This window comes from Labrus mixtus, chromosome 3 (genome assembly GCF_963584025.1).
Source record: "Labrus mixtus chromosome 3, fLabMix1.1, whole genome shotgun sequence".
In the NCBI taxonomy this organism is placed as follows: Eukaryota; Metazoa; Chordata; class Actinopteri; order Labriformes; family Labridae; genus Labrus; species Labrus mixtus.
Window position 1 is genome coordinate 17,023,092 of NC_083614.1, and position 26,389 is coordinate 17,049,480.

The window sequence follows — 26,389 nt, forward strand, 5'->3', positions numbered from 1 at the left end:
TACAGCAGTGGATAGGGGTATAGAGTTGAGCTGACAGCCAGTAAATTGGATTTTAGTCAAACCAGGAGGAGAAGGAGGGGACTCTGAACACAAATTGGAGGGGTACAACACTGACAACATATGCCAAAAATGAGAAATCTGCCATTTGCTCGATAGACACAGACACTGGTGTGCTCTGACAAGAGACATCCTATTTGTAAAAAGGTGATTTCATAAAACACAAGCAGATGGAGAGCGAGAGAGTGAGATTCCATGTTTCATTCCAGCGTTAGCAGGGAGCGATAATAGTTCTCCCATGAATCGCTGAATGCAAGTAATAAAACCAGGTTTTTATTACCTTTTGTATTTCCCCTTCAAGACACAAACATCATATTTGTACACGATTAGATTTGATTCGAGTCACTTTTCTTCCTCGGTCTCTTTGGGAAAGACAGCCATCTTAGTTATTCCCACTGTCTCTTTAGGTGGAGGACTACACGTTGTGTCACAAGGACAAGAGACAAGTTTTTAGATTTAATGGCACCTCCGGCGACGTGCCCCTCGTGCCTCCCTAAAAGATGCATTAGACTAAGTGTTGGATAGATAAATGAGAGGAGAGAAAATGGTTTAACTAGATGCTGCTAGTGACAATGTGTGGGTGGATGAGAGGGAGTATGATGACTGTAAGCTCACATTAGGAAACATCTCCCCCTGTTGGAGGGACTCACATTCAAACACGGCACACATGAGAAATGATTGTAAGACATTACTGCATCATTTGGCTGTGCCGTAAAACCGCCTGAACACTTACACACACCAGCATGTGTGTGACCTGGTTTAGCTTTAATATACCTATGAGGACTCGCTCTACAAAGGACATGCAATACAGAAAACAGAAAGCACCAGAAGAAGAAAAAAAAAAGGAATAAAATCTTCATATGGTAATACAGCCTGCTAGCATGGGGGTAATAAATGAGGCCCCTGAGCTTCAGTCTTCTGTCTTCAGTCTTTTAGTTTACCTCATTGACCCACTGTCTCACTCTCTCTCTCTCTCATTTTTTCAACCTATTCACCCCCTCACTCTGCCTCTTTGCTTCTCTTTGTCTCTCTCTCTCTCTCCCCCATCCTCGGCTGGTTGGGCTATAAGGGGTCACATGTGACAGTGCTGAGAGTCAGCGTGTCACAGAGCAGCGCTACAGAGATAATTGCCATGTGATAAAGAGGTGATTGCCTGCTGGCACCAGGGGAGAGTAATGCCATCAGGTTGCAATAAAAAAGCAGATGTCTGACACTAAATGAATGCTGCCGGAACGCGGGCAACTTTCTTTGCTCTCTTTCATCTCGCACGCTTCTCTTTTGTCCCTCTTGTTTCTCTCTGCCTTTTCTTCCCTCCTCTTTTCTTTTCAAGAGGAAGCAGAAAAGGTTGTGTCTGTGATGATGAAGACTCAGTTCTTCTCATTCTTTCCGCCAGAGACATTTGCTATCTGCTGGGTAGTGCAGAAATAAAGAATGGGAAAGGCTTTTGAATATAATGCCTTTGAAATTTTGAAAAAGAAAAAAAAAATGGAATGACTGTGAATATCCCTGTCAACATAGCCACTCTGCTTTTTATTCTATTTTTCATCAAAGCTAGTTTGCATGAACCACTGCATAGCAACATAATTACATGCTTTGGTTTGCAATTTGTTGGGTTTTTATTTGAAATGAAGCATCACTGAAAGGCAAAGTCGTTGACAATCTGACAGATGGCATTAATGATTGCATTATCTAAGACATGCATTGGGAGATAGGCCTGCATTCTGGAGATGCTAGTTTTCACTCCCACTCCATTATTTCTCCGTCCAGGCCTGAAGCTTGTATAATGACTGCAACAAATAGACTACTGGCTTATTAGAACCATCCCCAAGTTACCCAGACCTCTCTAAAAGAAAAGACAAAAAAAAACTGTGAGTGGTGGGACATTGTATTTATTCCGTAATACCAGTCAAAGCCTTCATCCTGAAGTCCAACCCTTTTCACATCCTAATAGGGGTGCAGTCACAGCAGAACACGGGAGGCTTAGATCCTAGAGACCTCTTTGTTTGTTTCTTTGTCATTCCTTTTGTTTGGTTTCTTGTTCCCTTGCTGTCTTTTTCAGCTATGCCCCCTTAAAGGCTCAATTCATCTTATTTGGAAAGGAATGGATGATACCCATTTGTCACATTGAAATTATGCAAATGACAAAAAGCGTTAATAGATAGCAGTGGCGGGCCATGTGGCTAATGGATGAGATGCCAGTGCTGGGCATTCTACAGCTGGACAGCAGCTTTCAGGTTACCTGACAGGGCCACTGAGGGAAAATAATTGGCTTTTCCATTGCCGGGTTCCCATGCAAATAGAAGCAGAGTGGCTTTCTATACTTACGCTGTACCACAACATTGTCATTAGCATTACTGCCAGTGGCAGAGAGGTTTGATTTTTGCTTATATGAGTCATTCTCAGTCCACAGCCATCAGCAACTCCCCAGACGCACAGCAGCAGTATTAAACAGATGCAGAGACAGCGGTAAGACACTGGTCCAGCTGAGTTTTTAATCCTTTACTATACCAGACTGCAAAGCTATATCCAGCAAAATGTTTTTAATTCCCTGGATACACTGACAAGTTTGCAAGTTTCAATGGCCATTGTACGATGATGGATATATTCTTGAATTAAGCATTCTGCGCTTGGTTTGCACAGCCAGATTTAAGCTGAGTGCAGTAACTCCAACAGTCTCTATTACTCTTCATGTATGTTGTGTGTGTGTGTGTGTGTGTGTGTGTGTGTGTGTGTGTGTGTGTGTGTGTGTGTGTGTGTGTGGTGTGTGTGTGTGTGTGTGTGTGTGTGTGTGTGTGTGTGTGTGTCTGTCTGTGTAAGAGTGCCATGCAGACCAGTGGTGCAAGTGAGCGTGTCCTATGCATATGAAAAAACACTCTGCAGGCTTCATGTGATGGAAAATAGTTTCTGCTCTCACTTCTCAGTTCATGCTGAATAGAAATTCAGAGTGAATGAAGGCCTATTGATTTTATCTCTTTGTGGGTTTGTCCAATGTGTGAAAAAAATTACTTGCAAATGCAAATTTATGACTAACATGCTTTGTTTCTCACAAGCTCTGGAATCCGTGCTACACATGCTATAAAATGATTCTTTTAATAACTCAGGGTCTGGATTCAGTGACACCTCAAATCTGAATTAATTTCAATGAACCAAAGCTCACAATCCTGTTTCATAAAATCTTCATTAAAAAAGTACAAATCCAATATTCAACAAATGTTTGTGAATTTGAGAAGAGCAGCCCAGAGACAGGTCTTGTGGTTTCTGCCTGAATTGTGAAACAAAACATGTTCTGGACTCTGGATGAATGTTAGGCTATAGACTTTTTTTTAAAACAGAATACTGATGTTCTTATGTCTTTACAACAAAAAAAGTATTGAAAAGTTTAACAATAGTAAAAAGACAAAAAGCTTTGTTACTCTTTTGCAAACTTTTCCTGTTCCCAGAGCGCAGAGATAATGTGCACATGTCAATGCCTTGATTTGTATGAGCCCAACAGACAGCTTTTAAATCGTTGCTGCAGCTGGTGACAGGCTTCCTGCTGGGAGAGTAGACGGATTCACTAAACATAGGTTGACAGGCTTCTTTTTTTCCCCCTTTCTTTTATTCCGCTCTACTTTCTCTGTACTTCCCATGCACTATCCATCCATCAACCTCAACATATATCCCTCCCTCTGTTCTACCCTTGCCATGTTTCTCGCTCTCCTACTCTCATTTCTCCTGTCTTCGTATGACTCCTTGCAAAACTTACTACTTTTTTCATTACCATCTGTCCTCCTCTCACCCCTCTCTCTCGCCCTGTTCTACCTCCTGCTCTCCCGCACACACCCCATTCAACCCTCCCATTCCTTCACCCATCTCTCCGTGTCCCTCTTCTTTAGCTCATGCAGCAGCAAGCAGCCATCATGGCAGCAAGCCACGGAGGTTACCTCACGCCCAGCGTGGCCTTCCCCGCCACGCAGATCCACCAAATGGGGGCGCTCAACATCAACAGTCTCCCACCCACCCCTATGACCTCGGTGTCGGGTGAGTTTCATCAAACCTTGGGTGAGCTCACTTTCATTCCTTTTCTTGTTGTGTGTGTGTGTGTGTTGTGTGTGCCTGTGCCTGTGCCTGCATGCGTGTGGATTGAGGTTTGGTCAGTGTCACCATGACAACGGTTAAATTCCTTGCTGTAGAGGTGCTAGGTTTTTCGGTTTCTGTGCACATGTGGTCAAGGTTTTTATAGGTCTACATGTATTTGTAATAATTCCTGCATGAATATTTGTCTGTGTGTGTGTGTGTGTGTGTGCGTGTGTGTGTGTGCGTGCGTGCGTGTGTTTGTGTGTTACAGTGTGAGACTCGGAAACGAGAGTCTAGAGCTGCAGCAAGTCCAAAACAAAGGGTGCCTGCTTCCTGGTTATCCCAAATAATTCCAAAGAGAGACTAATGTGTAAAAAATAGGTTCAATGAGATTTGCATGTTTATGTTGTTGGTGGATGCAGAAAATATTTGGGGATCGTAGCTGTAGAATAAGGAACATCAATGAGTAGGTTTACAGATAAGACGCTAATTTCCCAGTAGTATTTTGACCTTGTGCTTTGAAGCACTTGTGCATGATCTGCATGCAGTTGGGTTTGTTTTCCATAACAAACACCTCCTATGCAGATACATTACAGAGGAAAAGGAAGGACTTTGAAATACCTACCCACTGCATAACATTTGCTTATTCAGCACTGCTTCATTTTCCTTGAGACAGAGGAAACTTCAGGATTCTCAACTCAACAAAAGCATGAGCTGAAATAAATAATACAGTATCCAAGTCTTTGTTGTGCCTTGCTCACCTACTTTGTCAACACTGCAGTATTGAGTTTTTAAGGTGATGACTTTGGTAACTTTAAACCAATCAGTGTGAGCGAGGGAGCCACCATCAGTGCGACAAGACCTAGTTTAGATTTTTTCTATCGCCACCATAGGAAGCCATCCTCTTTCTATAAACCTGCTGCACGAGTCCATATTCTCTCACTCTCTCTCTGCACTGTGGTTTTTGTGGAATAGAAAAAAATCTGAGTGAAAATTCTGCTCACATCTTCATCAACATACGCAGAGAAAGGACGGTACCTTTGTGCGATTCCTGTTCACCAATCCTCTAGTTTATTCACAATAGTATGTTGAATTCAATTAAAGAGGACAGTCAGCAGACCAGGTGATGAAATCAATTCTACACGATGCTTATTAACCTTTGAACCCCTTGTGTCTCTGCGTTAAGCCAAATGAACGCATGTACATAGAGCGAGATGTTAGCGGACACACGTGCCGTTTGTGTACAGTACATCTGCAATCAATTCCAACATAGGACCATACATCTTAAGAAGAGACCCATTTGTCAAATATTCACTGTGATGTTTTCAGTGCAAAGTGTGCACTTTTGGGCGGGCATAATCAATCAGAGACAGTGATTAAAAGCGGAGCTCAGTATTGCTGAGACAACGCGATGCTCTTATTTTGATGGGTAAAGCACTGACAGCATGGCAACCGCATACCTGTTCTCTGCAACACAATAGTGTGCTGATGAAAGATCCTGCAACTGTGCTGTAATAAAACTAAGTCTCTGTTTCTGTTTCTGTGTGTGTGTGTGTGTGTGTGTGTGTGTGTGTGTGTGTGTGCGTGGGTGTGTTTGTATTGGAGGCTTTGTCCTCCAGTCTGATTGTACTGTCTGTGCTGTTTGTGTTTCTCTTTTGAACTGTAGCCTCTCAGAAGCCAGAATCAGTGCCACATTCTAAAGAAACATTGTTGTGTTTTGTTGGATATTCTTTAATAGCAATACAAATTTGACTCTGTGCAACATTTTTTTTTTAAGGAAAATGTATCACTTGGCAACGCCAGGATCAAACAACTAAGTGTTGGCAATGCACATATTTGCTTGTGCTTGTTGTACAGAGACAAAGAGGGAGAAAGGAAGTGAGTGTCTGAGTCTGTGAATCAGACGTGTGAAGTGAAGCCATTTGTTTGCTTTCAGACTCTGTGAAGCGACACTCGACTGATTATCTTTATTATTTAATATAATATATTATCAAGGCTTGAAAGACGGCGCAGTCTAATTCTCAAGGACTATCATAAATACGGAATCTTTATTTCCCCCCTTTTTTCATTTGTTCCTTTGAGTGTGGGTGTCACAACTGCGAGGAGTGGTAGTGTAGCTCGATGCTTATTTTCTCTCCCTCCCTTTTCACACTTGTGGCTATGACTTATTTAGAGTTCATTGAAGGAATACATAACATTACTGGCATGGCTGTCTGTATAAGTAGGCCAAGAGACTTTGACACTACTGAGAGACTCCAGGATGTCTGCCACGAGTCAGTGGAATAATTCATCATAATATCTGAATCTGTTTTTAGGGTCTATAGGAGCAGAGTGCTTCTGTGCTTCCAGAGAGGTGTAATTTATGCATTAAGTCGTATCATCAACCAAATTAAAGTTCTAAACAATGCTATCAATTCTGATGTTTAAAGCATAAAAGGTAAAAACGTTAACATCCCCTTTTCTTCCAAAGAAGAGCATTTGCTATTTGACAGCCAGGATACTGCCTTTGTGAATTACACACAGGGCTCAGAATTAGCATATAAAGCTCTTATAGTGGCTTAATAGATAAAAACCTGCCTGAAATGGAGGTAAATGTGTGACATAAATCTTTCATTGAAATGATCAGTGTAACCTCTGCAACATAAAAAATGTTGTTTGTGACAGCAGTGCCGAAGTGCAAAGAGGCTCAGAGGTTAAGGGTGTTACTCTGAAAACAATGAGACATCCATTTGATCAACAGATGCACAGCATTTAAGCTTGATGGTGCAGAAGCCGTTTGCCAGATGGTTCAGCTGATTAGAGCATGTATCCTTACAATGATGCATGATGATGCTTTTTGAAAATAATGTTCGCCAGGTGCTGCTCCCTGAGCGCTGCAGAAGAAATAAAAGTGAAACAAAACAAGGGTGAGAGAGGCAGCACTGGGTAAACAGGAAGAGAGGGATAACGAGGGGGGAGGGGGAGGGAGGACTGAAGAGGGATGCAGATCCTGTTGGGTGTATGTGGTTAGGAGCATGTCGTGTCAAGGGTGCTTTGTTAGGATGGGAGAAGTGTGTAATCAAAGTCATTTTATTGTTGTGTTGCATTGTGCTTCTCCACGATGAAGATGTACATGCACAAGTACACATTACACAAAATATACTGCAGATGCTCCGCCGTCAGAGACAACCCACTCTCAGGCAGGTTGGGCGTGCATGAACAGCCCCGCCCCTGCCGGATTCTAGCACGGATACATTATTGGTGCAATAGACTTCCATGGTTATCCTCACCAAATTAATGAGCAGTTAGACAAAGAGTTCCTTCTCAATATGCTCCTGTCCTAAAAAAAAACCACTTAGTGTTACAGTAACATTTCATATCAGGCAGTTCCCATAGAAACGGCTTCTAAGGGTATATAAGGTTAAAAGTTAACTTTCTGCACACGAAACAGCAGTGCACACATCTGCAGTTCTTCAGATCCAGATGAAACAGCTGGGGAGATGAACCTGTGCGTCCCAACTGATGCTAGCTACTAGCCAGTCTCAAACTGTGAAAATACTTATTTCCAGTTACACAAAGGGCGGTTATCCCACAGAAATTCCCCTCCCTTCAGTGCAGGAAAATAGCAAAAGTAAATAAAATAAGAAATAGAGGATTTTCCTTGTCATGGTACATACTAGTACTTTCAGAAGAAAGCTCCACCTCAGATTTTTGCAGGAGCTGTACTGATTTGGGAAAAAGCTGAGGCTCAATCAATCAGCAGACTTCACCCGTTGCTTTGTTACTCTATAAAAAGCTATACGGTCTTAAGTAGTCTCTTGCTGCTGGTTATTGTTTAAGTACAGTTTCAGCTTTGAGAGAATATGTTTCCTGAACAACTTCTTGGACTTTGTATTTAAACAGTACAATGATTTAATTTTGTGCAGGACACTATATATTAATTCATTTTCACTTCATTCAGAAGTAGCACATACAAGTAAAGAACTGCATCATCAGCATACAAACACATTTTACCAAAATTTTATCAATCACATAGAAGTCCATAGATGTCAAACAGGAGCAAGACATATTTTTGTAGTTTGGTCTTGCAACAATGCTTTATAACCAGGCAGATCATTTTTTTACATTATAGATTATGATGGAGTGTACAATGGCAATTGTTGTCATGAAAATAAAATGCAAAACTTAAAATGTCTGAACACTTAAGTTGGTATTCTTTTACATTCAAAAACATTAAACATGTATTACCTAGAAGTAAAAGTAGGAGTAAAATAATATTCTAAGTGTTGGGTATTTACAGTCTTTTTCAACTTTTTGTTTGCCACATCAGCATGACGTGGGTGTAGTTTGTTCAGATTTGAATGTCATTTTCATGAAACTTGGCCACTGTCATCAGATTAAGATGGCAGGAAATTGTGTGCTGCTGCAGTATTACGTGATTTAAAGTAAGAAGCTGATTATATAAATAGCTATTCAGGGCCTGTACGTGGAAGGATTTGTATTTGTCCTTGAAGCAACTGCTGATAACATTATTGAATCCCACCTTAACTAAATTAGGTCAAAATCACATTTAAAATGAAATATTAACAGCACTATAGACAATGAATAATATTTAAATAGAAGTGGTGCACATCTTGTTTGCTTTATATATATTATGGAGTATCCTAAGGTGTGTACCAACATATTTAGATGTATTATTAAAACTTATAGGACTAGACAGACGTTTTCACTATGAGTCTAAATGCTTCAGATTTTAAATCAGTCGGATGAAAGCATCTGTTTTGAGTGCATATTGCTTGCTCCAGTAAAAGCCAGTCCTTGTGTTGCTAATGACTGCACCCTCCTGTACGGGAATAGCATTTCTTGTTGATTTGAACGTATAATTAACATAATAAATACTTCTGTCGCAAATGAAGATTTCTTTCATGGAGCAATCAGCACAAGGAGCAAATCAACAGTTTCCCCCTCTCAGAAGCAGCCTGCAGGAATATCAATATGAATTATGCCTGCTGAACATAAATACATGTGACACACATGTACACATACTGTTTAGCGTGGCAGACTTTGTACTTGGAGGAATAAGAGTGGGGAGATGACAGTTGAGAGTTTGCTGTATAGAACAGGGGTTCCCAAACTTTTCATCCCGCGACCCCCAAAATAACGATGCGAGAGACCGGGGACCCCTTCTGTCCCTGGAAGTAGTTAAAGTATAACGGTGCACACAGCAGCACGCACTAATGGGCCTATCCAAACTCTGACATTAGAACAACAATACAAAAAATATAGCAGCCTTAAACTAATTGAACAACATTTTTGTATGTAATTTCACAATAATAGGTAAAATATGTAATATCTAGTCATTTCCAGTTTGCATTTGTTTTTGGAAGGCAACTCGCGACCCCCCTCCCAGTGTCTCGCGACCCCCCAGGGGGTCCTGACCCCCACTTTGGGAACCACTGGTATAGAATATATAATCTGCTGTCCCATAGCTTCATATTCACACGTTCCACAGTGGGGGACAACATGTCATCATTACAGGCAAATCCACTCAGCCCACTGTGACAGCCACATGTATATATCAGCACTCTAGTGTGCGCATTGTAAACAAGTTATGAATACAATTTCCCTCAATGCAAGAACTATGTGTCCACTGAGGTATAAAATGAGAATGTCTTTTTATTTTTCTATTTTTCAAATAGTGGGAAACACTTCGCATTTCAACTGTGGAGGAAATTCTCTCAGGGTCTCGTCATGGTGGATATCGGGTCATTTTGACAAAGTGGATATCCGTGATGACTCCACTAAATAAACGGCTTTCTTCTGTAATCATAGTTTTATTGGCCATGGTGTTCGATATTATTTATCTAAATATATTTTAGAACCACATGAACCACTACATGTTTGGCCCTGATTTTGTAGTATTTTATTTAGGCTTGGTTTAGCCTAGTTGTTGTGCAACAAAAATGCCGATTCCACAACGTGACGACATGGGTCTAATCAAAACTTATGGGTTGAAAACTTGACGGCCAACTCTTTTTTCAGTAACATCAAATATTCTCAACAAAAATAGAAGTGCAACAAGAAATAAGAAAGAACGATAGCAGCGAATTTCCTGTATGTCCATGTAGGATTGTATAAACAATAGTAAGATTTTGATGGATAAACAAGTATATTTATTTATTTATTTATTTATTTTCAGCCTGATAACCTGATTGGACTACATGCCCCAATCTGCTTCTTCTGTCATGTGTCTCCTTTACAGCTGATGTGTGGTCCATCTGCTGACCCTGAAGCTTATGTAATTGCATGTAGGGGGTCCACAGTACCACCTACTACCATCGCTGCTACTCCTACTCCTACTACAATTGCTACACATACATAGAAGCGAGCTCCCACGGCACTGCTAAGCCTTGGGAAATGAATTTGCCTGATGATGGAGAGGGTGCATTATCTGGCGGTACAGTAGAGTGTGTGTGGCCCGTGCAGACTAGCTGTCTCTAGCCCTCAGAATAGGAGCGGCAGTCTCCTGGGTCCTGGTAGGAGAATGGGCTGAAGCTGCAGTCTAATTCATCACAGCTCCGCAGGAAACAAGCAATCGTGGGGAGGCTACAACAAAAAAAAAAAAAAAGTGCAAAAGACACAACAGCTCTCACTGGACCCTGGCAATTCCCCTGGTCACTGCAGTTGCTTGCCAGACTGTCAGCGTCTTATGGCTTAAATGCTGAAAGCAGGGAGAGGAGAGAGAGTGTAGAAGGAGATGAAAGAAGAAAAACATAGGTAAAAGAGAAGATAAGAAATTCCAAATGGATTCTTGGATTATATTACTTGATGGTGGGAGGTTTCTGCATGTGATGTACGGCATATTTACAGTTTCATTAGCATAAATCTCAGCGCATGTTGTGTGTATATATACTGGATGTGATTGTTTACCCTATCTCAACCACCTCTCACAGGGGGTTCTTTACTCAGGCACCAGATTGCGGGGATATGGCATGCTGGAGGGTTTCCGTGACAACCTGGGCTTTCTGTCGAATCAGGGCTAGGGTTTCCAGATTGAGAGGTGGTCCTCAGGGGAGCCGTACTTCAACGAGCTCGGATGCTTTGCCACAGAGCAGCTCTTTTAGAGAGACCATCACACAGTGAGATTCTGCTCAAAATGGGTACTTTGATGTTCCCGGCATAATTGGAAACACTTTCCAAAGGAGGGTCCTTTTAAAATGCATTGAATGAGAGAGGACAGGGAGCAGCCAATTTCAATTCTGCTCATGAGCCATCCTGCAGCTGCCTTTCAGCCGTGTGTACCATATATGTTATGAACCACCCATTTGTCAAACTGCCAACAGTTGTTATTTTTCCTTTTTTTTATGATGTATAGAGTTTGAGGCATCTTTGTGATTTTGCCACCTGCTCGTTCAAGCACATCTCCCTCTGTAATCTCCTTCTATTTGGTCCCCCCTCCCCACCCCCTTCTCTGAAGTTGCATAGTGGTTTCATCATCTTGAGCAGTAAGAGCCAGCGGGGTATCGCACAAACACTATGGACAGGCTCATTTTTCACAGGTTGACTTCCCAGCTATTCTGCAGGATGTGTCACGACAAATGGCGGATATGTGACAGACTCACGTTGCACCCGTGTCCTTGCATTAGTAAGGAGATGGAGTGTAGCTCTCGGTCACGAGCTGTGTGTTTGTTCAAGTGTGTGGGTGTGTGTGTGTGCAGATCTGTAGCTGTTGGTTGTGTGCTAGTGTTTACTTTCTTTAAACAAAAATAAAAGCATGTCTAGGAGTGCACTAATCCAATGTATTACGAACTGCTTTGTTTTATAATGTAGAGTGCTGCATGATCCAGTAACGTTTAAACGTCTTTCCCAGCAGGCCTTAGTTCTCCACCAGCCAACATCAACACCTCCGTCCCCAGCATCGTCACGCCCATCGTCAACGGATTCACCGGCATCCATCATCAGCCCAACGGACATCCTGCTGTGGAGACCGTCTACACCAACGGCCTGCCTCCCTACTCCACCCAGAGCCCCACGGCTGCTGACACCCTACAGCAAGCCTTCACCGGAGTACAGCAATACACAGGTGAGAGACTAGAACGCTTTGTTTACTATGCTGAGGTTTTACAATCTGCTGTAAATGTTGCAGCTATGGGACAATTACTGCAGGGTAACTACAGCATGAGTGTGTATTCAGACAGTGTTGTACAGCGCCTTAGAACAGAACATTAGACAGCCTTTGATTACACATGTTATGCCTGTGTGATCGACCTTAAGCATCCTTGACACCATTCTCTGTGGGATCCCCGTTTTAACCCCCCCCTCTCTCTCTCTCTTTTACACTCTTTCTCTCTCCTTCCTCCCCCCCCCATATCTCCACCTGCAGCAATCTATCCAACCACCACGCTGACTCCCATTGGCCAGACACTGCCCCAACCACCCCAGGTCATCCAGCAGCAGCAGCAGAGAGAAGGTGAGGGTGAGAGAACATTATTACTTTTACACATCACACATCTCATCCTGTGTAATGGACACATAAAGAAGACAAGCATGCAGGGCCAGTATTACTTTAGCTCTGCAACACCTCATTCTGTGTGATGCACATATAAAAAGCATGCCAGGGTGAGAGCAGAGTACTACTCTGATAATGCACATTTCATTGTCTGTGATAGATAAACAGAGTAGAACGGCTGAAAAAAGACAGTTTACATCTCGTCTCAGGTAATAAATACATAAAAGCATGAGGATGATAGAACAATGTTCATATGGCTATCATACTCCATATCTTTAAAACAGATAATGTCATTATCATAATCATAGTCCCATGCTTTTCATAAGCTTGTATAATTAAATCCCTGGCTGCAGGAATAGTGGCACTGATCCCAGACAGAAATAATACAAAGAAGAAAAAAATAATAGAGATAACTAACAATGATAATGAATGCAGGTTGAATTGAGGTTGTTTAATTGTGATTTAATTACAGCAGTGGTTTTACTATTCCTTTGTCTCAAGTTAATTATTTTACATATAGAGATATATGTTCTTTATTGATTTATTGTGTTTTATTTGTGGTGTTACAGTAAGAGGTTATCAGAGCAAATTAAGCACCATAGAAAAAAACACAGAACATACACAAGAAATAAACCCTAACACGAGAAGAATATAAATTATTAAATTATTATTATAATACAAATAATAACCTTAATATAGCTAATTTAAGATATAAAACCATATAAAACAATAAATATCTACATATGGAATAATATGTCCTAGATGTAAACATACTTTGCAGGGATGTAAAGGTGTGATTGTGCAATAAAGTGATGAGTTGTAATTGTGCAATCATAGTTTAGGGGAGATCTTAATGTGTAAATGTTGTGATCAGAGGAATTCAAGCAGTGTCCAGAGAAGTTATCAGCAAGCATGTACAAAGGTGTTTTATGGGAATATTCACTGATCCAGTCTTACAGAATGGTCAAGGTGAATCATGCAAACGCCTCCATTTGATTTTTCTTTTAGCACTCTGATCTCATAATATAGTTGCTAGTATGAGAATTTGACCCATCCTGTAGATTAAATTATTTTTATCACATTTGAAATGTTAATTCATTCTAAAAAGACATTTCAAATGACAGAACACACTTTTCAATTTGATTGTGTGTGTTTAAGAACAGCTACGTTTTTTTAGCCACACTGCAACACATTTGCTGATAACGTCCTGACAATCTATGTCCACTTATCTTAATTTGACAAAAGGCTGCATAGATTGAACATTTCCACAGATTTTTGTCTCTTTGCCTCAACCAGCAAACACACATTTTCTCCCCATCTCTCTCTCTCTCTCTCTCTCTCTCTCTCTCTCTCTCTCTCTCTCTCTCCCTCTCTCTCTCTCTCTCTTTGTGTTTGCAGGTCCAGAGGGCTGTAACCTGTTCATCTACCACCTGCCACAGGAGTTTGGAGACAACGAACTCATGCAGATGTTTCTGCCCTTCGGCACCGTGATCTCCTCTAAGGTCTTCATGGACCGAGCAACCAACCAGAGCAAGTGCTTCGGTTAGTGACTCACACAGCTTTCCACCACTTCCCCCAAAACATTATACAAGGACATGGGCGATGTACCTTTTACTGAGGATTTTTCCTGAACTTTTTTTTAGATTGAAGCTTTGGGTAGATTTGTTTTTTCTTTTAAGCCATTATCATAAAGTTGTACTATAAACCATGATTTCTTATATAAAGTAGTACCAGAAATACTTACCAAATTAAAATAAACCTCAGCACATATTTGTATTAATACATTTGATACAAATTTGTAGTTCATGTTGAAAACACAGCAATGCGACTTGAGCAAGAAAAAAATGTTTTTTTCGGTCTGCTCTCTTATAGCGTTTTCAAAAGTGTGTGTGTTGTGTAAAAAACTTACAGCTAATGTGTGAAGCGTCACAATATAAGTTTGATTTTCATAATAGTGGAAGGGTTTTTTTCACACTGCTTTGCAAACAATAGACATTTGATATGTTTGCTCTTAGGTGCTGTAGATTTTGATGATGTTTGACAGAACCAGACACAGATGATTGAATGATCTTACCCCTGACTGACTGACCTGAATTTACATCTTGATGACTGTTGTGTTTTTGTGTCAGCACTGTAAGAAAAAAAAAAAAGCAAGTGCTGAATACATTGTAGCCAAACTAGCCATGATGCAGTCGATCAGATCCTCTGTCCTTGTTTTCCGTTTGGCAGCTGTGTGACCTGCAAACCTCCAGGTGCTGTATCAGCATCCACATCACCGTTCTGTAACCCCAATATCTGTCAATACCCTCTCTGCTGAGGCTGATTCACACACCGCTTCGCCTCCTGTCCCATTTAGCTCCGTCAGCCTCCACACACCAACAAGCCTCAGGGCTTATAAAAACTTGGAGGCAGGCAGGGATTGTGGGGGGGGGTGGGTGTTTTGGTGGGGGCAAAGGACAATTATGGATCAGCATTTGTTTTCACTTCAGGGAACCACAGAACCCTGGGCCAAATTGATCGCCAGTCCTGTCTCCCTGGGGGAACTTAATAACATATAAATTCATGAAAGAAGAGCTATTTGCAGTATTGACTTATACACTATGCATTTACAACATAATGTTAGGCCTGGGGAAGGAGGGAGCACACTGGTGTAATTAATCTAGAATGGAAGAGAGAGGGGATAAACTTAGATTGATGGTGTGAGAAAGACAAGGAAACAGAGAGAAAGCACACTGGTAATGTGTGACAGGACAGAGAGCAGGGCTTACAGCTGTAAGCCTGCATCTCCTCTCCATCTTTTCTACACTTCTAGCCAGAATGTGTTAACCTGACGGCGGGTTAGGAGGACACCTCCTTTACTGCCTGTATACTTTCCTCAGACTTCCATTCAGCCCTCCTCCGTGCTGCCCAGCCTTCACCCTAATGGGCCAAACCCGGAGCCAAGCAGGCCGACAGACATGTCTCCCAGGTGACTGTGGACCTGGAGAGGCTCCTGCTGTTTTGCACGGGTCATCGACTGTTCCTAATGACACCACAGACACAGGGGAGCGCATCAAGCGGAGACACACTCCACTGCAGTTTCTGGTCACTGAATCCTCAAGGCTTTATTTTTACACATGATGAAAACAGGATGTTCAGCATAGGTCTGTGGAGGGCTGCGTCTTTGGGAAATGCACTGTGGAGTTTTTTATGTGCCAGCAGCAAACTTTTGACATCTTTTGATGAACTATATTTGCTCTTAAATTGGTCGATCTATTTGCTCAACCATTTTTTGCTCATTTTGTAGGTAATTTAGCCTTTCTAGTGATGTCTTAAAGCTGTTTTAAAAATGGTATTGTAAAAAATAGTGTATATTTGTTGGACTTACCCGAGCATGATCATTGTGATAGTGTCCAGGAATCTGCTGATCTCATACAGAACACAGGTTGTCTTGAGGTGCGGAGCCAGTGGGTGGCCTCCCCGGAAATCTGAGTGGCCACATGTAAAAAAAAAAAAAAAATCAACCGTTGGCTATGTAGGTGGCTTTCTTTGCAGTTCAGTGTAGCACTTCCAATTGATAGATTAGAAATGTGTCTCCTTTTTAAGCCCTTGAAGAGGCTTTCAAAATGTATTTGTTGACACTGTGTTGTGTTACGTTTTAAAGTCAATTACATTTTCTGTGCAGGATTGTTACATATTTTAGATATCTAAATGTTATACGTTAACATCCAACGTGCAGAAAGTGCAGAAAGTCTAGCTCTGCCGCTGGCTGCGTGTATAGTAAAAGAACATGTTTCAAATAATGTACTCTGTACTACCAAATTCTGATAAATAACGTTTTGTTTCCGTATTTTCATTTCAAAACCTGAACAGTTTTTGTATCAGTGATTCATGATATCATTTTTTCTTCTATTAAACCGGCAGAACCATCTCTTCCCTGTCCTTTTGCCTTTCTTAATATGTCTTTCTCTTCTTAATGCCTCTCTGTAGAATCACTAAACAGCTTAGTTTTACATCTCTTTGACACAAAAAAATTCAGCCATAATGCAACATCAAAACAGAGATGTCTCATGACAGTAACACCCCCACTCTTGTTGCATCTCAAGTCCAAAAGTGGTGAATTATTGAAGCTGTTACAAAAGTTAATGTGAAGCGGTGCAACAACAAGCAGCTGGTCAAAATCAACAACAAATACACCCCTGTGTTCATACTAGACACATGCACTGGGCAAACGCATTATTCTGAGCCAAATGTTCTTTTGGTCTCAAAACTACAATCACGTATGCTGTCATAAGCACACAGCTCTTTCCAGCTGCTCATGTGCTTCCTGCCTCAACAGCACCATCTAGACTCCTTCAGCAGAAAGACAGACCATGATGAGAAAGCAGCTTACACCCTCACAGCTGTTTGTTTATTCTTCTCACTTTTTTTTTCCAAACTGTTTTTCTCTCTGGCTTTCTTTTTGTATATTGGCAGCAGAAATCATCTGTAAATATTTGTACTACAATTCTTATGTGGAAGGGTGTTCATCTTAAGCGATGATTAAGCTTATGGATTGATATTTTTTCACAGGCTTCGTGAGCTTCGACAACCCTGGTAGTGCGCAGGCAGCTATTCAAGCCATGAATGGCTTTCAGATTGGAATGAAGAGGTTGAAAGTCCAGCTAAAGAGACCGAAGGATGCCAGCCGCCCTTACTGACAAAGCCTACCTTCAGTATTCATTGCAGCAGCACAGGTGAAGTGTCAAAACCTGTCACTGTGATTAGATTTAGATCCTCTACAATTGATGATTCATGTTAATCTCTGGTGAAAAGAGTGTAAGCTAATTTCCTCCTGCATGTTGGCCCCTTTCCATTCTGTTCAGCTGCCTTTAAATGAAAGCTTAGAGTTTTCTGATCGGTTAGTATATATTTTTAAAAAAAAACCATGTTCAGTAAATGTAAAGCTTAATATTTCAAAGTTCTAAAGTTGAGAGTCTGCTATAGAAACTATAAAGTTAGATTATATATGTGGCACAGCAGGAGTATTAATTATGGGCAAATCTGTCATCATTGTGATTGACAAAGATTGATTGGTGTGCCAGTGCGGTTTAGCTTTCTCCAGACTATTACACTGATTTAATCGAGCCATATTGAAATATTCAAAGTTAAAATAAATGGATTTTTGAAATGACGGTTTAATGAGCAGTGAGATCTTAAATTGCCCCTTTTCTTCTATCTTTCAGATTTTAGAGGACACTCGAAGATATCTCGGAGGAGTTCCAACTTTTTTTCTTTGAAAGCGAAATATGTTTAAAAAAAAATCAACACATAAGGAATTTTTGAAGACATATCAGCATTTACTTATGAAGATATAGGTTACGGCAGAAAAAAGAAGACGCGAAAGAGGCGGCTGCGGAGGAGGAGGAGGAGGCACTTCACCGGGGGACTTAACAGTAACAGATGGCACAGTGCAAGAAAGATGAGAAGAAGAAGAAAAAAAACTGAAAAAAGAAAGTGATGAGACTGAACAACAGAACTTTTTTCTTGAGACTTGAATTGTTAATTAAGCAACAAACTAACAAACAAAAAAGCAGCAACAACAAATAGATTTCTATATACATATTATATACACATATATATAAGGAAAGAGGCGCTTGTCGCTTTTACTGTACTGGACAAATGAGGGTTAAAACTTGAAGATCAAGAAAAACAGTGGAAAAAAAGAAGCTATTCTACACATCCACTGACAGACTTTCTTTCTCTTTCCCTCTTTCTCTTATTCTCTCACCGTCTCTCTCAGCAAGCGCAGAACTATGACTCGTGGAGGTCACTGAGGTTTCCATTAGCAACAGTAGAACTGCAGATCTTTCACCCCTAAGGGACCAAAGGACCAAACATTTTTATTGTTCTGAACAGTAATATATAGTATTAATGATACTAATACTACAACCTACTACTAATAATATTACAAGTTAAACTTAAGAAGAAATACTAGCTTCAGGTTGAAAAAAAATAAGAGGAAAGGTTTTTCTTGTTTGTTTTGTTCCTTTTACATTTATAGCTACTGGGTTTGAGGATATTAAAACAAAACAGAAAAAAAAATGTGTAAAAAAAAAAAAAATAAAGCTATACCAATTTAGTGGCGTAGAATATGTGGGTTAGACATTGAACCGGGCATGTTCAGATGTGTTCTTTTTCTAATCATTTCTTTGTGTGAAATTCAGCGTTTCATCTCGGAGGTGTGATCTGTCGCTGTTATTGTGTTGAAGAAGAAAACAGTCTCGTAGTGCCAAAAGTGACACTATAACAGCCTTTTCAACAATACATTACTGATCTGCAGTGATTTTTTGCTTTATGCTATGCTGTCTTGTGTCTCTGACAGCACATTGAAGCATTGATATTACCGATACTCTGACCATAAAGCAGTGTGATGAGCAGCATTGAAAACCGTGCAGCAGCATCTGTAACCGCTTAATAAAATATATAAATGAGCCTGACAACGGTTGTAAAAATGTCCATCCGTGTGTCACAGTGGTCCCATCCAGGTCGTGCCCTCTTGCACTGACAGGCTCCTCCAGCTGCTCTCTGCAGGTGAGATCAGTCTCCCACCTCTTCCTCCTCCTCCTCCTCCTCCTAACAACACCTCCAAGTGCCAGCATATCTCTCTCTTAATAGGGACCATCAGTTCAAGGGGGCCAAGAGCTAACCCACAGCATAATTAGGGTAATGATAATATTGATCAGATGGGGAGCACAGCCACAGGGCAAGAGATGCGCAATCAATTACATATTGGCATTTTGAACGAATTGACTGAGTGACAGAGTCCATTTTTCTCCCAGCGGCTGGATGGGAGTCTTTTCCTCCTCTCACTTTCATACAGTCTCAGAGGGACTTCAAAAACCCAAATATAAAGACCCAAATTTAACAGATGCTGCACATTTCTGTCTGACTAAAGAAAACAATAAAGTTCAGAGGTTTACATAGAGGTGACAGCAACTTTATAAATAGCTCTAGCGAGAAGAGCAGCTTTAGATTATTTTATTTTATTTATGTACTTCATAGGGTTCTATAGCACAGTAAGAGCTTGTACACGGTGATGAACAGCCTGGCATTAGCAGCCTTAGGAGGTCAAATTAAGAGCAAAATGATCCATCAATTAGACAGCAGCAGGCCTGTAAGTGTAGCCACTGCAGCTGCTGCTGCTTCAACGAGACGACAGCTCACCATTAGCGGCGGTCACACACGGCTCCTATACAGTGTGGTCATGACACATCACGCCGTATCTGATATGATAAATTAACTAATCTAGCATCCTCTGTAGCTATGCGTCCGCCGAGAGACACATAGACAGCACGTCTGAGATGAAACCTGTTTTCTCATGAGTTATATGCTTTTACTGAATCACTTTTTTTTTTCATCATATTCCTCATATTTGTTGAACTAACATCCACTCAGTTGTCTTTTGATTAGATTTTTTCGTCATGCCATTTATGAACTCAGTTTGCTCTGAAGCACCTTGCCTCTCAGGACTGTGTGAAACCTCAGCGCTCTGATCATCGCTCTGTCTCTTTGGCTTTGTTCTAGTCTATAGTAAACAACTACTTTGCCTCTGTAGTCTGGTACAACTAAAGTCATCACCAGAACAGCGTCCAGGGTCCTGATGACTACGTCTTTTTCTGAAACTCCTTACGCGTATACGTTCCTGACTCACAAGCCCAGTATTAGGAGAAAATTATGTGTTATTATCAGGACACTAATAACAAATATTACTCTCATAATGCTCTGAAATACTTAAATGCTGTTTTAAGAAAGTCTTTAATGCCTTTTTCTCGTTAGAAATTGCCAAAATCATGCAAACATATCCACTGTATCTCCTCGTCAGACAATGTGCCAGATTCCTCGAACGTTTAAACATAGTTTCTTAAAAAAGGAAGTGTTGATAAGTGAAAGAAATAATTGATTTTGTGATGTGGCATAGCTCTAGGAGGAGGGTCATTTCAGGCTGTAATGATATAGAATAGGGTTTTCCTGTGAAAAGGTTAGATTTCATATATATTTTGCCAGCAGACAGCTTGGTTCCCCCTCTCGGTGAGTTACTGTTAGTTTCCACTCTGCTGTCAGGGCCCAGCGGCTTTAGGAAGCTGTGATATACGCCCTCTTTCCCCCAGGCCATAAGGGGCCTTATAAACCCACTCAAAAATCTTTTCTTATGGGATTTCCACTGGAGAGTTTCTTAAATTATTAAAATCAAATTAAATTTGGCCTTCACAAACAGCTTGGGCAATGCAAATTAAAGATGCCAGCTGTGGCTGACATGTAATGAGTTTGAGAAGATTGTTGAATGAATTTCATTCTGCCAAGAAAGAAAAAAAGGAAATTTGATCGAATACAATTAAAATCAGGGAAGGTTTGGGGGTGGAAACAGTTTGTATATAAGCCTGAAAATACATATCTACTGTGAAATTCAGAAAAAGGGAAGGAGAGTAATGAAATGACTGAAATCCAAGAAGTAAATTGAGTTAGCAGCTTTGAGTAACTGGAACTGATTGAAAATGTTGGTTGAAAAAAAGAAAGAAAGTAGGGACTCCAATAGTGTTTCTCTAACTAGTTTATCTACTACATTGTTTTTACTCTTACATCTCTTTTATCATGTTTTCTATTTATTTTTTGTCATCCTACCATGGTGCCCTTTCAATCTCCGAGCATGCTCAATAGGGGCTGGGGGGTTAAAGATTATGGTACTACTCGTATTAACAATATGATTCTTTAACTATGGTTTGAATGCTAAGGATAGTAGCTTATTATAAATATGAAATCTGTATATTATGGAAAATCAGCACAGGACCTTTCTTTGGGTACATAGAGGTTAGGGTTTGAAATGGGGGAGGGGGCGGGGCGGCAGGGGGGGGGGGGGGAGGGGGGGCAGGGGTCGCTTTATAAAGATGTTATCTTTCTGGTTTCTCAGCACAAAGCAAACAAAAACATATAAACAGCAGTATGGAGTCTGTGAAGAAGACTTCACTGACACACAGGACGCAAAAAGAGGAATCTCAGTACTAATGTTTAGAACCTGGAGGAGAAAATGCAGTTTACAGGTTGTATTGTTTTTTCTTTGGTTTTAAAGAAGAGCGCCACCTGTTTTTGTGGCAGCATCAGTACAGCATGGATTAACTGACAGGGAAAGCAGTATCTTTTTATAAAAAAAAAACTTTTAAAAAACAATGTGTTCTGTATTAGCCTGAGAAACCAAACATTTTTTCCCCTGTTGAAATTTCTTAATACTTGCTGCTTAGATTATGTCATATAAATGATTGATGATTGAATAATTTTATAATTATTTATTTGGTCAAGTATGTAACTTGATGTTTATTTATCTATTTTATTTATTTATTTATTTATTTAATCATTTTATTTATTAATTTATCCACATTTTCTGCTTTATTTTTCTTTCATGGTTATGGTAAGATAAAGATATGTATCAAAAAGAATTGCTTATTGGGGCTTTTCTCTCTTTCTCTCCTTTTTTTCCAATTTTACAATAAAAATTCAAACTGGGTGTTTTGTTTTCTACCACTTACATTGAATGGAGTGATGTACCAATTTGCACAGACAGGGGGAGCTGTTGCACTGGACGTCTCAAGGAGCCTGCTGCTGACGCCTCGTGTCGGTCAAGTCATGGTACTGTGGATGATGGAGTCCAGATAACGGTGTTAATGCTGCACATTCACAGGTTTTCAAAACGTTTTTTTTTTCATTAAAAGGTATTTTCTGTCGCTCTTGCACAACAGGAGTCTGCAGTGGATCATAAAATGTGTCAGGACAGAAAATGTACCCATTTCATACGTTATATGGGCTCTGTATGTAAGATGAAGAGAATGTGTCATTGTGGAGGCCAAAGGCTTTAGTAGCTTGTGGGTCACCTAATGCTGCTCTTCTACAGGGTGACACACAGACAGTTGGAAGAAATCTTCCAATGATAATGTTTCCGTCCTAGTACATTCAAATAAGGATGGCGTATAGAAAGAGTAAAGTTTAGGTACAGTAACTTCAGCATTTCTTTGATGCCTGAAACTGAAATCTGATTCAACATCTGCTGACACTTCCCTCTCCACACACACACACACACCTCTATCCTCCTCATACGGCAGAAGCTACTGTAGCATCAGAAGCAGCACAGCTGAGACTAGCATTTTGAAGAGCAGTGACAGATATAAAAAAAAAAAAAAAAAGAGAATGGGAGGGAGTGTGATGAAAAAGTAGAGCCACTGGTTCATGATATAAATTGTCCCAATTACAATATAGTGTGGCTCTTGGTCAGCGGGCACGGCAGGCAGTTCATCTTTATTACAATCAGTTAATGAAAATCAATCCCCCTCCTGATAAACTCTTATCTCTGCGGCCTCTCGTGCGGGGAGATAATAAATTAGGGTAATATTGCCTTTGATGAGGGAGTGAATTGCAAATTATTGTAACTTTCCAAGATTTATGATGCAGATGCTTAATTTCCGAGCTGGGTTTTTTGGGGGCGTCAGGGTGCCGGGGGCCATTTGTTAAAAGTTTGGTGACACAGGCTCGTTAATAAAAATACACAGTTATACAACCAGGTGTTCTCAGCTGTGAGCTTTACTGTTACAGTAGCAGAGAAAAGAGTGCTGTAGATGCAGGAAGTCCTTCCTTGTAGGCTTTGCAGGACATTTTCCTTCCACAGGGTACTTTACCCATAAGAGATAAATACACATGAAGAGGCAGAAACCCAAGGGATGCAACATGTTTACTTAAGAAGGACTGTCAATCATTCAGTGCCCCCCCCCCCCCTCCTCTTCTCACAAGGCAGGAGAGTATGATTTGATGTGTAGGTCAATCCGCATTCTGAAGGGAGCCGGTGGGTGAGATACGTCTTGTTGCTCACTGTCACTTTGATTATTGAGGAGACATAGAAAGATTGGACTGGTCAGGTACAAGAAAGAGCTGTGTAATCGCTACATCTGGGGCAACAACACACACACACACACTACATAAACTGACTGAGAAATGGGTAACTTCTTGCACTTTGTTCTGCAGCAGTGACCCATGTAACAGGGTGTTAATGCATGTGTATGTTGCATGTCTTCCACCCGCTGAAACAATCAGACTGTTAGTGCATCATTAAGCAAAATGCTCCATCCAGAGGAAGGTTAGAGTGTGTGTATTGAGGGTGTCTCTTGCGAGTCATCGGGAACTGTGGGAGTGATGATCATTTAAGATGCAGCCTGTGAAACTGAAGGCAAACACAATCTCACAGGAGCAGCTGAATGAGTTTACAACTATGGCTGACCAACATCACACGCATTATTTAACATCAATAAATCACATCTAAAGAACTGGAATGCTGTATTTTTCAAACATACTTTTTGCAACTCATGCAATATATTATAGATAACAAATACCCTTAGAATATATTCATCCTTTACATTATATGTTTCTTAAAGTTATTTTGATGTTTTAGACCTCTGTTAACTTCCTTAACTCGAGGTATTGCACCTTAACAACCCAATATGGAAGTAATCTTATGTTGCACAATTATCTGATAACTTTGTCCTATCCTTGTGCAAAAGTCTCTGCTCATCAAGGCCATCTCATTTAAGTCTAAGGAACATCCTGCATTAAGACAGCCATCAATCTATCCATTATCAATCAAGGAGAGAACTCACACACCACTATCTATTTATCTTGCCAAGTGCTCTATTAATATCAAATTAATTTCTCCATTGAGAGTATCAATCACTCAAGCAGTTTTTCCTCAACTCATTAGCTTAGTAATTGTCCTTGTTTACAGGGAAAGTCAAGACAGGATGGTTTTAAAGAGGGTGGACGAGCAATCTTTACAGGGTTGAACAGTTTCCTAAGCTGCATCTGTTACATCCACCAAATGGTCAGGACTCCTATTCGGGCTGTGAACAGTTGACTTTTTGGAGGACTTTACACATTATTCCAGTTTTTCCTAAGTGGAAAATGTATCATTTTCAGAACAACTTTAACTCCTTTCAACAGACTGAGAAGTTGTGCTCACAAGAGATGGGATGTAAGGGTGGTTCTTTCTGACACGGCTCGACACATAACATCAAGCCAGGTATGTAAAAGCAAACAAGGCCATCAGCGACAACACTGACTATTTCTGTGGTCCTTATTAATGCTTGTAACCACTGTAATCACCAGCTTAATCAATCCAGACAAGAGAAATCTATCTATAAAATGATCATTAAAAGTAAACAGACCATCTGGCTGATACTATAGAGTAAAGTCCCACTGATGTTTTAGTTTATGAACACTCATGGAATGCCTCTTGTCCAATCAGATACATTGGCTTTGCTATAAAAAACGTTAATATTTTGATGCAACTAGCATTTTATTGTGCTGTAGTGCTTCTTTCTTTAAGTCTAACATACTGTAAGTTTTGTCCCGTGGTTTTGTGTAAACTTTTACATGTTAAATCAGAACCCTGACAGTAATGTTGAATTGACAAATGATGTACTAACTGGTCTCCGACAGTGGACTTCTCTCCGGGCGTTTCCTGTTAGATCTTAGTGCTGCATTTGACATGGTTGACCATCGCATCCTATTACACAGACTAGAAAATATCACTTGTCATAACAGGAACCCGATAAGTTGATTTAAATCCTATTTATCTGATCAATCTCAGTTTGTACATGTTAATGATGGTTCCTCCATGCGCACCAAGATTACCCATGGAGTTCCACAAGGTTCAGTACTTGGACCAATTCTCTTTCCCATATGCTCTAGGTAATTATGTGGAAACACTCCATAAATTTACATTGTTATAGATGATACACTTGTATCAAATGGATGGATGACACCAATCAGTTATGTAAACTAGAAGCATGCCTCAAGGACTTTATGACCGGGATGGCTCCCTATAATAAATAGAATTTAAAATCATTATTTTCACTTACAAAGCACCTAAAAGTAAGGCACCATCTTATTTTAGCAGGCTCATAGTGCTGTAATCCCCCTCTTAAACATTAAGCTCCCTGAATTCCGGTCTGCTCATGGTACCAACAACATCTAAAAGGCTTATGGTAGGTAGAGTCTTAAGTTATCAGGCCCCTCACCTTTGAAATCAACTTCCAGTCAGGGTTTGGGAGGCAGACACCCTCTGTACCTCTTAAAAGTAGGCTTAAAACGTTCCTTTTTAACAAAGCTTAGAGTTAGGTCTGGCTCAGGTATGGGCCAACTGCTAGTTATTCTGCTATAGGGTTAGACTGCCGGGGGACCTGGCACCTCGGGGGACCTGGCACCTTGACTCTCACCTCTCTTAACTTGAATTTCCCTCAGGATCTGTAATAAGTAACTACCTATCTCTATCTGTATGCCTTCACATCATATTATGGAACTATCTGTAAATCTTCATGTACCATTTAAGCTACTTACCGTATATCTTCCTGGGACCTCCTGAGCTCTCTTGCCTCATAGGTTCCTCTGGATCATTGGTGTTGATGGCCTGCTGCTATGGACCCCACTGATTCCAACTGCTACAACTGTTAATATTCAGTCTTACGTCTATTATCATTAGCATAAATAGCATTGTGAATTCTAATATTAAGAGTACGATCTAGACCTGCAGTTTTCGTAAAGTGTCTTGAGATAACATTTGTTATGAATTGGAGCTACACAAATGGATTGATTAATGTGTAACTATATTAACATTATGTTTTGCCTCTGAAATCTTGTAGACAAAGTGAAAAGGAGGATGAAATGGTAAGCCTCAGATAAGTACATCTTATATACTGTATATACTTTCCAGTATATACAGTAACTGTATCTTTACTT

General features: G+C 40.4%; 1 protein-coding gene across 7 annotated transcripts in view; it reads left to right on the forward strand.

Annotated features, from left to right (window-relative positions):
- The window catches only part of celf5a (cugbp, Elav-like family member 5a), a 179,925-nt gene extending 158,810 nt beyond the window's left edge, over positions 1-21,115 (forward strand). For 2 of the 7 annotated variants that reach the window (XM_061033443.1, XM_061033441.1), the window contains exons 7-12: positions 3,933-4,098; positions 11,963-12,175; positions 12,476-12,568; positions 14,000-14,143; positions 17,153-17,316; positions 17,806-21,115. In XM_061033443.1, coding sequence (XP_060889426.1) covers positions 3,933-4,098; positions 11,963-12,175; positions 12,476-12,568; positions 14,000-14,143; positions 17,153-17,280 — 744 coding nt within the window. In that variant the 3' untranslated portion in view covers positions 17,281-17,316; positions 17,806-21,115. Of the gene's footprint in view, positions 1-3,932; positions 4,099-11,962; positions 12,176-12,475; positions 12,569-13,999; positions 14,144-15,480; positions 16,512-17,152; positions 17,317-17,805 lie in introns of those variants that run through there. The other 5 variants (XM_061033447.1, XM_061033444.1, XM_061033442.1 and 2 more) reach the window with 4 other exon arrangements.
- The last annotated feature ends 5,274 nt before the right edge of the window (positions 21,116-26,389 follow it).